A 13,960-nucleotide genomic window follows, 5' to 3' on the forward strand; every position below is an offset into this window, starting at 1 on the left:
CCATCATTACTGTAGTTAAACATAATTTTGTTTAAAATTTCAGAATAAGTTTTATTTTAGAACTTATAAACTAATTGCAACAATAGTAATTTCATTGGAAAACCTTATTATTTCCCTCTTTAAAAATCTGTTTTTCATTTTGACCACTTTATTTCTGTATATTGAGCCTACTTGCTTGCTACAAGTTTTTTTCTCCTAGGTGATATGAAGGCATGACCCCAATGCAGATCACTTTTGACATCATTTTGCTATTTACAAATATGTTCTATAATATTGAATATTCTCCTTAGAAGTTTTGTAAATAAAAGCAGTTCTGCTTTAGGTTTCTTAAAACAAGGTCAGGTTTTATTAAATAACTGAATTGTCTGTTTCTTTCTCAACAGATAGCAGAGGGAAAACAAGAGGAAATCCAACAGAAAGGACAAGCTGAGAAAAAAGAATTACAACATAAAATAGATGAAATGGAAGAAAAAGAACAGGAGCTCCAGGCAAAAATAGAAGCTTTGCAAGCTGATAATGACTTCACCAATGAAAGGCTAACAGCTTTACAAGGTAAATTAGCTCATCCAGAAGTAGATTTAATTTGATTTTTTTTTCTTTTTATCTGTGAAATATCTTTTTCTTGGACTTTTATTTACAGTACGGTTAGAACATCTTCAGGAGAAAACTCTTAAAGAATACAGCAGCTTAGGTAGGTGTCATCAAACTTCTTAATTAAAGCTGAATTTTATCATTAAACTTTTGATGTTTACTATCTCACACTGGTTACTTATTTTCTTTAAGAGTGATATTTTACATATCAGGTATAAAGTATCTACACTCTTTCATAAAATTTCCTTTAAAAATATGCTTGATTGCCACCAGTGGGCACCATTGTTTAATCCTTTGAGATGAATGAAATTTTTGCATCTGAGATATTCCACTTAGAGATATTTAAATGAGAAAAATACATGACCAGCAGGATCCTTTTTATTTTTTTTATTTTATTTTTTTTGAGGTTCATTGAAGACTACTAAACAGTCTTTTCTCTGAGTTGATAGAGGATGGCAAGTTGGACACTTCTTGTAAAAATAAGTGTGAAGTGTTAGTAGGAATACAAAATGCCATGGTTACACGAGAGACCAGTTTTAAAGTAATCCTTTCTTTGATCAGGCAATGATACACTGTCTTAATCCTAGGGATACAAGTTGATGACTTCTTACCTAAAATAAATGGAAGCACAGGAAAAGGTAGTGTAAAAAACTTAAATATTTTTTTTCATGATATCCTTTTATTTAATCAGGATAGAGAGGTCAGGTTTTTATGGTTTTAATTGTTTGGAATGAAAAGCATGCTGTTCATAGACCATTCAATTCCTTTGTTTTGTAATTCTTAGTGTTGTAATCTATGGTTGGGTACCCTTTGTTATATGGAAATTCTGATTACTCGAATAATAAAATAATATGGCTTTCCCCCCACTATATTTTTCAAAGAACTATACTGTTATTTTCTTTTATCAAGTACTGCTTCCTGGGGATAATTGCCCCCTCCCTTTTTTTAAATATATTTTTATTGATTTCAGAGAGCAAGAGAGGGGGAGGGAGAGAGATAGAAACATCAATAATGAGAGAGAATCATCGATAGGCTGCCTCCTGCATGCCCCCTGCTGGGGATTAAGCCCGCAACTTGGGCATGTGCCCTGACCAGGAATCTAACCATGACCTCTTGGTTCTGTAGGTTGATGCTCATTTTTGATATTTGTGCCCCAGCCAAGAGTTTACTTAACAGCCTATTGAGCCCTTGAACATGTCATAGAAATTGCTTTTTTATTCATTTATTTCATAGATCAGAGAAAGCAGGGCCAGTCATTCTGCCATCTGAAAAATCCTTTATTAGTTCGTGATACTATGATCCTTTTTTCTGGATAGTTTGGGTAATCTCTTGCCAAAAATCTATAGCCACTATTGGTTTTCTTCCTATTACATGGGGTACTTTTACCCAGGCTTCTAAATTCCTTCACTCATCAATATACCAACATACTCCTCCCTTCCCCATCTATCCTACTTTAATTGAGTACCAAATAAGTGCCAGATTCTGCATTAGATGGTTGGAGTATAGAATGAATAAAACTGTTTTCTGTGTTTGCAAATCTGTGTGCCTCTCAGCTCAGTTTTTATACAGATGTTAGTAGAAGATATCAAGGTTGATACCCAGAACTTCTTAAATATTTTTTTCTTGTATAAGGGGATATCTTTCTAGTTCTTGGGCAGCAACCAAACTCTGATAAAGTTAGAAGGCACTTTTTTTTTGTTTATTTTGCTTTTATTTGTTTTTTAATCAAGTACTGGCAAAATAGGCTCAGGTAATTGTGTTTATGTAAGCTGCAAAGTCAAGACCTAATATTGAATATGTAATGAATTTTGAAACTAAATTTTTAAAAAGTTTCACTAATCATTCTTATTTGACTGGTCTTTTTATAAAATATATTGACATTTTAAAATTCCAATTTGATTGAGTTTCAACTTGAGAATTTTTAAAGGTGTAGTTTTATTCATTGTACTTTTTTCTGTCTCTTAAGTATATTAAGCAAACAAATGTAAAATGACTTAAGTGGTCTAAAAGCTTGTCATCCTAAATGATTCTGTTTTCTGTTATTATTTTGCCTTTTTATTATCTTTCTGGCATGTACATTTTTTCAAATACATCCCCCTTTTGATTTAGCATGCATTTATTTAATATATTAGTGTTCACTCAAGCTGAGAACATTCTGTTTCTTCAGTTAAGAGATTCCTTGAATATATACTGAACCATCTTTATACTATTTAGAGTTGTCAAATTACTGCTTACATTTTTTTGCCAGTTCCAATTGATGTATATGAGAATACTTGTAGATAACTCCTTGATTTAAGACTGAATAAGAGATTTGGGATACTTTAAGGTATTCCTTGCTATTACTATGTTTTCCTGCTGGTGTGTTTGTTTTTTGAATGGTGATAAGTTGAGTAGTGTGAGAGTGACTAATGGAATATCTTTAAAGAAACGGAGTAGTAAATATCTGGATATGCACAAAAACTTCATTATACCAGATTTAGTTACAGAGTGGATTTTGGAATAAGATGGATCTATTCTGAATTATTTGTGATAAAATAACAAACCAGTTATCAAGTATTCCAATGTTACCAAAGTCCATAGCCATAATGGGCTATCAGACATGATTTTGATGTATATGAGAATACTTGTAGATAACTCCTTGATTTAAGACTGAATAAGAGATTTGGGATACTTTAAGGTATTCCTTGCTATTACTATTTTTTCCTGCTGGTGTGTTTGTTTTTTGAATGGTGATAAGTTGAGTAGTGTGAGAGTGACTAATGGAATATCTTTAAAGAAACGGAGTAGTAAATATCTGGATATGCACAAAAACTTCATTATACCAGATTTAGTTACAGAGTGGATTTTGGAATAAGATGGATCTATTCTGAATTATTTGTGATAAAATAACAAACCAGTTATCAAGTATTCCAATGTTACCAAAGTCCATAGCCATAATGGGCTATCAGACATGATTTTAACTAAAATTACTCTATAAATAATAGAAAGACAGCTAAATATAGAAGTAAGAGAATATTTCAAAAATGCCTAGAGATGTTAAGATTAAAACTTCTATAAACTCCATTTTGAAATTAAATCTAACATAGCTACTAGAAGTACAGGTTTGTACTATAAATTTTAAATATAGTTTTCTAATAAGCATAATTTGAATATATTTTAGAGGGTCTAGAAAATCACTGTCTAATACATTTTTTTTTCTTATAGCCAGTTTCAGGGACCTTAATAACTTCAATGTCTGTAAGGCTCATAACATGGCTTTACTATTGCTAGCTTTCTCTAAATTTCTGAGAAAAACGAGAGCCACATACATAATTTAAAATTTTTTGGTCACTACATTGAAAATATAAAAAGAAACAGGAAAAAATTTAATAATATTGCTAAATAACTCACTATATCAAAAATATTGTTTTGACATGTCAATATTAAAAGATTATAAATGAAGTATTTCACATTCTTTTTTCTTTAATAAGTTTTTGAAATCAGTCTATATTTGTTTTACACTTATAGCACATCTCACTTTTTAAGGGCTCAGTAGCCACAAGTAACTAATGGCTACTATATTGGACAACACAGGTATAATCAATAAAAATCCATAGGAAATTCATATGTATAAATAAAATGCATTTTAAGTATCGTGGATCTCTATTATGTTTCCGTATCTGTCTTTTTCTTTATATCCCTACAACCCTATTTAGTGTCATAGACGCACCACACTCCTTTTGGATTATCACTAACATCTTTTATAGTTTTGGCAAAGTGAGTTCCCAAGGGCCAGAATTCAAATAATAGGGTATTAAAAGTGTCATGATACAATCCTTTACATATATTATCTGAAAGACATTTCTCTAATGTATCTCAGGAGATGGCTTTGTGGAAGTCATATGTATATTTATCTTTTCATATTAACCTTGTATTTTATCTAAACTGATATAGTAAATATTTTCATGTAGAATCCTCATATTAAAATCAGAGTAGATGAAAGGGTGATTTTTGGCTTGGTGACTAATGGTGGGATGTCCTGCATTAATCAATGTCATCTAAAGTCCTGTGATGTTAGTTTGAAATTTGGTTTCAAATAAGTTTTGTGAAGTCCTTTAGTTAGGTTAAAATTTGGTTTCAAATGAGTTTTCATATTTAGCAGTGATGTTTGTATAGTTTGAGTTCTAAAAAATGTTATAGCTCAGATAGGATTTATGTAAAACAGCTTTTTTTATCTTGGTAATTGCTGTTGAATTGAGCGATCCTGTTTTGGATTTTTTGGCTCCAATTGGCAAATGCTATTTATTAGACATTTTTTAAATTTCAAATTTCTGTTGCAGTTAGTCTTTTTCTTTTTGGGGACTATATTGTATCTTTGTTCTGGATATGTAAGGCATTGGTCTCTAAAACATTTTCACAATCTTTCTTCCTATGTTTTTGTCTTATACTGAGGGTGCTTATAGACTGGAGGCTCTGCACTCATGTAACTAGATAAAGGAAAGTGAAGAAGGTTGTCAGTAAGGATGTCAAGGGGGCTAATGAGTGATCAGGGTAGGAGATTTCTGTCCCTCAAGCAAAGTTGAGATGAAGGGTGAGGAAGAAGAAGGAGAAGAGAAAAAAGGGTTTTACAGAATGGTACTAACAATCAGCTGTGGGCAAACTACGGCCCGAGGCGGCCCGTTTGAAATGAATAAAACTAAAAAAAAAAAAGACCGTACCCTTTTATGTAATGATGTTTACTTTGAATTTATATTAGTTCACACAAACACTCCATCCATGCTTTTGTTCCGGCCCTCCGGTCCAGTTTAAGAACCCATTGTGGCCCTCGAGTCAAAAAGTTTGCCCACCCCCGTGGGCAAACTACGGCCCGCGGCGGCCCGTTTGAAATGAATAAAACTTAAAAAAAAAAAGACCGTACCCTTTTATGTAATGATGTTTACTTTGAATTTATATTAGTTCACACAAACACTCCATCCATGCTTTTGTTCCGGCCCTCCGGTCCAGTTTAAGAACCCATTGTGGCCCTCGAGTCAAAAAGTTTGCCCACCCCTGTTAACTAACTCATTGTCCTCTTTGACAGGTTGTAGTGCTTTCACACCTTCCAGATAGTCATCATGTTGGAGTATATTTTTAACACTTGAACTTCTCAAAGATAAAAATATGTAATTGAAAGATGTTATCCAGATCTAGAAATTAACTATTTGAATCAAAGTAAAGATTATTGTAATAAAAGAACTAAAACTTTTATTAAACTACTGTGTTAGATTTTGATTCTCTGCACCCATTAAAAACCAAAAACCAAATTCTGTTTGACCTGAGGAAAACCATTTACCAAGCTCTTATTTTCAAATATGCAGGCATTCATTTTAATCATTTGGACAGAAATAAATAATGAGTGCTTTGATAGTATATGAAGTACAGATTAAAAGGCTCAAAAGGTAAGATTGGCCCTGGTCTGGTGGCTCACATGGTTAGAGTATTGTCCCATACACCAAAAAAGTTGTAGTTTGATTCCCAGTCAGGGCATATTACTAAGTTTTGGGTTAAATCCCCAGTTGGGAGGCACCTGATTGGTGTTTCTCTCTCTCTCTCTCTCTCCCTCTCCCTCTTCTCTTCATCTCTAAAAATCAATGAAAAACATATCCTCGCATGAGGATTAAAAAGAAAATTATGTTTTAAAAAAGGAAGACTGAAATGAAAGTTTAAAAATTAAAATATTACATCATTTTCGTTAAAATTTTAAAGGTATTCTTAAAATATCTTTTCCTCTTAACTCAGATGAATAGTTTCAAAGAGGGACTGTTAGAGAACAGTCATTTGAAAATGTATTTAGTAAGAACAAATGTAAAATTTGGAAATTAAGATTATTAAGCTCTCATAGAGAAAAGTATGTTTTAAAAATGTTACAAAGTTTTTAAAGCAATATTTTTCTATGGTTTTCTTGAACACTTTGGATAGAAACTGCACCTTTAAAAGCTAACCATTCAGGGTATAAAATAATGATTATATAACTACAATTTTTAGTCATTTCACTTTAACTCCAAAAATGTCTGCTGTTAGTATTACAATATATTAAACTTTTATTAATGGCATTCAGAATTATCCATGTTAAAACATTTCAGTTTTTCTACCTTTGCTGTTGGTTTTCAAAAACAGCAACAAACTATATCCTTAAAGGTGTTTCTTTCTTTATTAGAGCACTTGCTTTCAAAGAGTGGCGGGGACTGCACTTTTATTCATCAATTCATAGAATGCCAGCGTGAGTACAGAGTATTTTTCACATCGATTTTAATGAAGTGAGGGGCTGAAATTGAGAAATGAGAGGGAGAATGAAGATCTCAACATGTTTGTTATTGTGGTGGTGCGCAAAGGACCATCTTCAGACAGCAGTGAACCCCTTCATACTGTTTATGTTTCTCTCTTTTGAGAAAAATATTTCTGTTGCAATATGAACATTTCATATGGCCCACAAAAACAAAGCGAAAGTTTCAAACTTGTTAATTAAAAATCATTGTTGAGCGGGGAAGAAAATAGAATGTCTACACCTAAGCTTAAGAGAGAGTAATATTAACCTGTTTTATTAGGGCTTAAGTCACAGATTTGGATTTTGAGGTTCTTAAATAAATTTCTTAAATGATGCATAAAACAATGGTTTACTTTAGGCACTCAGGTATGAAAATGACCTTAGGGTAGCAGGAGCTTTCTAGGGAAGGAGTAGCAACAGATTGTCCTATAGTCTGACATGAACTACCTCCCCTTGGGCTACCTTTAATAATATTTTTAAAATAGATAGGTTGACTTTTGAGGTGATTTATACCTCTGCTGAATTCTGAACACAAGTATTGTGAATTCCCTCTTACTTGAAAATTACGTGGCTACTTAAATTTATAACAGTCACAAGCTTGAGGTAGTGTCTTCATCTCGTTAGTGACAATTAAAGGTCGCTGTGCATAGTAAAATTCATTGATGACTTCTATACTTTTCCTATCAGACACACACTTTGTCAGGCATTTTTCTCTTCCTCTTTACTCTCTTGTTTTTGAAATGAGTGGTTTTTTCAAGTTTCTATGCTCATGAAGTCACTTAGTGGGTGTGCATGCATGTGTGGTATGCTTCCCTCCCACCCCATCTAAGAGTATTTGAGGTTATAAGGGTTACTCCTGGTAATTATAGCAGACATTAACTCAACAGATCAAATGTTATACTCTTTAGAGATGCTTTAAGGGATTTCATTTAATAGTGTTACAAGAGCTTCTGTTTTAGTCCATTTTAGAGACTATAATATTGAGTGTAAGTTTAATATTACTTTGAGGCAAATGATTTAATAGATATGACATATTTCTTTCTCCTTTAAAATTTTATAAAGCAAAAATAAGTGCATCTTTTTATCTTTTGATAACTAAATATCACTTTTACAGGAAATTGGCACAGGGATTTGGGGCAAAAAATAATTGGTACCCACTGAAACCAACTTAGAGTAGAATATATAATATAAACTATAAATCTTTAGGAGAAGGATTTTATACTTAGTTTTATTACATGTGACCATTTTTTAATGTTATTTTTATTTTGACTTTTGGGATTTATATTTGAACGCAAAGATAAATATGACTATCTTTTTTACTTTGGGGATTTATATTTGAACGCAAACAGAGAACTATCAAAAGAATGTAATACTAAGTTACAATTTGCAAAAATAACTTAAAATATTATAAAATGTCTAAAGTATTTACCTGTAGTTGTAATGCAGAACAAAGTTTGTATTAAAAAACAACAACTTTGGAAACTTTTATTGGGTTACAGGGAGAAAATGAACCAAATAAACATTCAGAGGTAGAGCAGAAGTTGAGTAAATTACAGCAATCCCCTCAATGGGGATATTAGCCAATAAGATGTTTATGGGGACTATGTAATGGCATGGTAAAATGCTAAATGTGGTACACGGGGATTGGGGCTGGTGGTGGATAAGAATTAAAGTCCTTTTCTTATGGAAAAAGAATGAACCAAAGAACGGGGGACAAGTATTTCTAGACATTTGAATCCATTTAGTCTCTGAGTGCAAATAGTGAAAGTTTGGACTGTAGGTTCAGGTAGCTAGGGATATAGCCCATTATATGAATGTGTTTGGTTCCTGAGTTTCAGTAGCAAGAGTTTGGTTAATGAGAATACTAGTTTTATATTAAAACTAGGGGCCCAGTGCACGAATTTGTGCACCTTGAAAGGAACTGTGGGCCTCTAGGCTGCGGTGGACACAGGGGCAGGTCTTGGCCCATCCTCTACCTTGGCCAGCCCCGCTCCCACTGCTGCTGCTCCCAGTGGCGCAGAGGATTGGGGACGGCACCAACAGTGGGTACGAGCAGGGCCGGGCACCGTCAGTAGGTGTGAGCAGTGGCTGCTGCCACGATTGCCCCTCAGGAGCAGAGCGAGGTTAAGAAACCCTCAGAGGCGATTGGGGCCGGCAGCTGCTGCTTACACCTGCTGAAGGTGCCAAGCAATCAGCACCGGCGCTGGGTGTGAGCGGTGGCTCTGGTGCCGGCTGTGGGTATGAGTGGGGCCGGCTCTGGCAGTAAGTGTAGGCCGTGGCTCTGGCACTGGCAGCAGGTGCGAACAGGGCCGTGACCAGCAGTGGGTGCGAGCAGCGGCTGCCAGCCCTGATCACCCCTCAGGAGCAAGGGGAGGTGGAGAAGCACTGAGGGGTGATCAGGGGCGGCAGCCGCCACTTACACCCACTGATAGCACTGAGTGATTGGGGCCAGCGCCAGGATCCGGCAGCGGGTGTGAGCAGGGCTGGCGCCAGCAGCAGGTGCAGCCACCGGCAGCAGATGTGAGCACCCGGCATGACTATGATGCTTGGGAGCAAAGAATTTTCAGTAACCACCAGAGGCTCACCCAGATGACAGCAACTGGCCCCCCGCCTTGGTCTGGTGCCCCTGCTCACCTGCTCCACCATCCTGCCACAGCTGATGCCCCCCATGTTCTGTGCTCTGCTGCTGATGCCCGCCATGTTTCGCATGTGCCCCCTGGTGGTCAGCACATGTCATAGCAACTGGTTGTTCGGTCGTTCTGCCGTTTGGTCTATTTGTTTATTAGGGTTTTATGTATATAGATTTTCCAAATATGTTTTGTTCCTTAAATTTGGATAGCCAGAGTTGGCATAGTAAGGGTTATCTCTAGTTCGATTTGTTGTTACAGGGGACATTTTCATTATTTTATGACAAGCTGCCATTATAAAAATTGTTTTGTGTAATAAGTATTATGGCAAGCAAGGCAATTAGCAAAAATCTTCAAGTGAACTTCTGAAATAATTTTGGATTATTTTTTGACAAGCACATACAAGCTTTTTACTATTATTTTTATTGATAGGCATCTTGAGCTGATTTATGATCTTGAACATGAAATATATATTCTGTGAGCAGAGACACTTCACGTTCTTGTTTCCAATCTTTTAGAAAGCGAATGTTAAATACCTAGCTTTCATTATTTACCGTACTTGTATACTAAATTCACCTGTGTTTTAAAAATTAGAAAGCCAATAGTTCACTTCTGTAGGATTCTGCATGTCTGTTTTTAATTTATTGAGAGATTTTTTCCAGTTTATGTGTATGAATCTATAAGAGACAGTGTGGTTAGTGGCTCTCTCCATTATAAAGTAATTTTGAGGAAATTAATGGAGTTGGACCACATTTCTATTTGTTTTCTTTTTATGGTAAAACACACTGTGTTTCTTTTTATTCTTTTTAGGAGAAAAGTTTTTAATCCCAGGCAAAGAGATTATATTTGAACAGACTTTATAAATATAACCTTTTGCATAATTCCAGAACTGTGAAGTAAATTTTCTGTATAAAAATACACTATATAAAACCTACAATTAACCAGTAACTTTAATGAAATTTGCTAAAAAGGCCTAGCAATATTTCCTTCAGAGTTTCAAGCATGAGGTTGAAAGAGAACTTCACATTCTATGTTCCCTGCAAATTTTAGTTACTCAAGGTTTACCATGAAACTTAATGTATTGAGACTTTTGTGTTCCGCTAAAGATGCTTTCTCAGTTAAATTGTGCATCTCTAAATCTGTTTCATATGTATTTTTGAACTCTATCACTTGATTAACTTGTATTCTGAGTGAAAAGATAAAGGGTAAAAGGGGGAGAATCTGAGGACATGGAGACCTGCCATTACTTAGCCTTCCCTGGACCCTGACTCATTGCTCTTCCTACTGTTTGTCCAGGAGAGGGCAGAGGCAATGCTGGATGCCTGAGGAACTTTCCTCTGAGGGCTCCTTTGTAGAGGTAAATTATGCCCTCCCCCAAGGGCATCTCCCTTTTATGATGGTCAAAAAGTGCCCTGAAATAAACCTCATGTCTTTGAATTCTTTGTTTTTTAAATTTTATTTTTATCACCATTTATCTACACCCTCTTCCACCTCCACCAAACCCCCTCCATCTTTGAATTCTTAATCTGTGCTTATTAGAAGACTTAACGGTTTTTATTGTAGGCAAGAGTCTATCTAATTCTCTTAATATTTCATGTCTTACTGTGTTTTTTTTCTGATTTTTGAAAACATTTTTTATTGGTTTCAGAGAGGAAGGGAGAGGGATAGAGAGATATGAGAGAGAAATCATTGATCGGCTACCTCCTGCAGGCCCCACTGTGGGGATCAAACCTGCAATCATGTGCCCTGAATGGGAATAGAACCATAACCTCTTGGTTCATAGATCAACACTCAACCACTGAGCCACTTTAGCTGGGTGATTTTTTTCCCTGACTTAAAAAAAAAATTCTCTCCCTGCCTCCCAGTCCATTTTGAAATCACAGTCACTATCTGTGTATGTCATTCCCTCCTCCCTTCTTTTAAGGCTTTGCTCTCACATAGAAATTGCCTTATGTGGAGTGATGAATGCATCGAATCTCTTGCTCTTGTGATTGTTTTCATCACTATGAGATCAGTCTCTCTGAACAATCTTTGGATTAGTCTGATTACATATTCTACTTAAAACATATTTAAAATTTTTCATTTTTTAAACTTTTATTTTCCTCAGCCAAAGCACTTTATTTATGACAAAGAATAGAAAACACTTGGTGTGGTTCCCACCCTACTCGTATTAGTTTATGGCCTCATTAAAAGAAAACTCCTGAGTTTAAACTAGATGTTACTAATTTTCTCTTTCTTTATTCTTAAAGTAGTTGTCCAGCCTAGGATATTGGAGGGATTTTGTTTATTTGTACCAATCATTTCCCGGGTGAGCTATCTTTCTAACAGATTTGTTTCTGTGTTCTTAAAATTGACCCATTTCATTTAGTTTTCAATCTATCTTGGAATTCCAGTTTTTTCTCTTATTTATTATTCCTTATTCTTATGTTTTCGGACAAATAGCTTCTGGAATTGTTTTTATAAAAATGTAGGCTATCTTCTGTAGCAAGAATTGCTTTAATTAATTTTATTTTGCTGCAGAAACAAATCTGCCTTGTAAAAACCTACATTATTAAAATTAACAAAGTCATTGGACCTCCCCTATGAGGTAAAAAAGCTCTCTATTTTGTGAACTGCTACTTTCTGAAGGGAAATAAATTGTTGGTTTTATTATAAATGCTGATTGTTTATATTTACTTTTATTGTATCATGATGTTAATTCTAATGTCAGTTTATTTACTGTATTTCCTTTTAATGATCTGTTAGATGACTTCAGCTCATTTTCATTTATGATGTTTAGAATAGGATCAGAGGGATCTTTTTTTCTTTTTCTTTTTTTAAATTCTCACCAGAGGATATTTTTTCCATTGATTTTTAGAGAGCATGGAAGGGAGGGGAAGAGAAAGAGAGCAAAACATCGATGTGAGAGAAACATATCAATTGGTTGCCTTCCACACATACCATGAGGGTGGGGATCCAACCTGCAACCCAAGTATGTGCCTTTGATGGAGAATCGAACCCTTGACCCTCTGGTGCATGAGACAATGCTCTAATCAACTGAGCCACACCAGCCAGAGCAGCATCATAGGGATCTTGATGTGAATTCTGATTTGTTCCCTCACTGCCAATATGACTCTGGGCAGTTGACCTCTTTATACCTCAGTTTCCTCATTTATAAAATGAGATGGCCCTGGCTGTTGTAGTTCAGTTGGTAGGAGTGTCATCCTGTACACCAAAAGGGTTCAGGTTCAATTCCCAGTCAGGGCACATACCTAGGTTGCCAGTTTGATTCCCGGCCCCAGTTGAGGTGCTTTCAGGAGGCAACTGATCAATATTTCTCTCTTTCTCTCCCTCCCCCTCTCTCTAAAAATCAATGAAAATGTCCTCAGGTGAGGATTAAAAAAATAAAATAAAATGGGATGGTAGTACCTACTTCATAGGATCAATATGAGAATTAAATGAGATAATATTAATATTCTAATGTCTGGCACACATGTTAACTGGTAGGTAGAAAACTTACTCATGGGGCGGGGGTGGTTGAAGCAACTTGTTTTCCTCGTTTTTATTCCCAGTCACAAGATAATGAAAGCTGATTGATCTGGCTTTTTTGTTCCTATTAAAGTAATATGTTTCTGACAATCTAGAGATTAACTTTTAATTACTAGTACCAATGCCATTTTAAAAATTTGGTCTCAATCACATTATTTTGATGCCTTACTCATAGCATTATTTTTTGGATAAAACCTAACTTTGAGTTTAAAAATATTTTTCAGGGTGACAGTTATAACAGCAGATTATGTAGTTCTTTTATATTCATCTGGTATTCTTCTCTCTGTCAGTATAAGATGCCTAGCTAACTGACATCAATGTCTGAGAGTCAGTACTGTTAGTTTCTGCTTCAATTAGTTGTAGCTGTCATGTGAAAAAAGTGGCTCTTGTCGGGAAACCAAGATGGCGGCATAGGCAAACACCTGAAATTGCTGCCTTGCCCAACCACTTCAAAAATACAACTAAAAGACAAAACGGACATCATCCAGAACCACAGGAAGGCTGGCTGAGTGGAAATTCTACAACTAGAAGGAAAGAGAAAAGCATACTGAGACTCAGAGGAGGTGCGGAAGTAAAGTGCAGAGGTACGGGAAGGGCTGGCAACTGAGGACGCGGTTGTCTTTTTCAATCAGGAGGGAGTCACAAGCTCCCAACTGCTCTGAACTCCAGTTCCGGGCGAGTCTCTGGGGACCCAGACTCATACGGGGAGAAACTGGACTGTCTGGCATCAGTCGAAACTCGAGGGCAGCTTTCTCTCAGAGGTGCTTTCAGCAATTACTGCAGGACACTGAGACCCAGGGCCTCTTAGGGCAGGACTGAGGATCAGCCATAGCTGTTTGCTCTGTCCTGTTGATTCCCTGAGACCCCGCCCCACCCAAGCTGTGCACAGAGGCTTTTGCATATGAATGGTCTGGCCCTTTGCAATCTGAAA

The 13,960-nt window shown here is 35.7% G+C and overlaps 1 protein-coding gene across 19 annotated transcripts in view; it reads left to right on the forward strand.

Annotated features, from left to right (window-relative positions):
- Positions 1 to 13,960, forward strand: part of SLMAP (sarcolemma associated protein) — a 164,091-nt gene that overhangs the window by 107,993 nt on the left and 42,138 nt on the right. For 10 of the 19 annotated variants that reach the window (XM_005868385.2, XM_014541353.1, XM_005868393.2 and 7 more), the window contains 4 exons: positions 384 to 552; positions 641 to 691; positions 1,179 to 1,229; positions 6,767 to 6,829. In XM_005868385.2, the coding sequence (XP_005868447.1) occupies positions 384 to 552; positions 641 to 691; positions 1,179 to 1,229; positions 6,767 to 6,829 (334 nt within the window). Of the gene's footprint in view, positions 1 to 383; positions 553 to 640; positions 692 to 1,178; positions 1,230 to 5,946; positions 6,009 to 6,766; positions 6,830 to 13,960 lie in introns of those variants that run through there. The other 9 variants (XM_005868389.2, XM_005868390.2, XM_005868395.2 and 6 more) reach the window with 7 other exon arrangements.

Source organism: Myotis brandtii, unplaced genomic scaffold (assembly GCF_000412655.1).
Source record: "Myotis brandtii unplaced genomic scaffold, ASM41265v1 scaffold268, whole genome shotgun sequence".
In the NCBI taxonomy this organism is placed as follows: domain Eukaryota; kingdom Metazoa; phylum Chordata; class Mammalia; order Chiroptera; family Vespertilionidae; genus Myotis; species Myotis brandtii.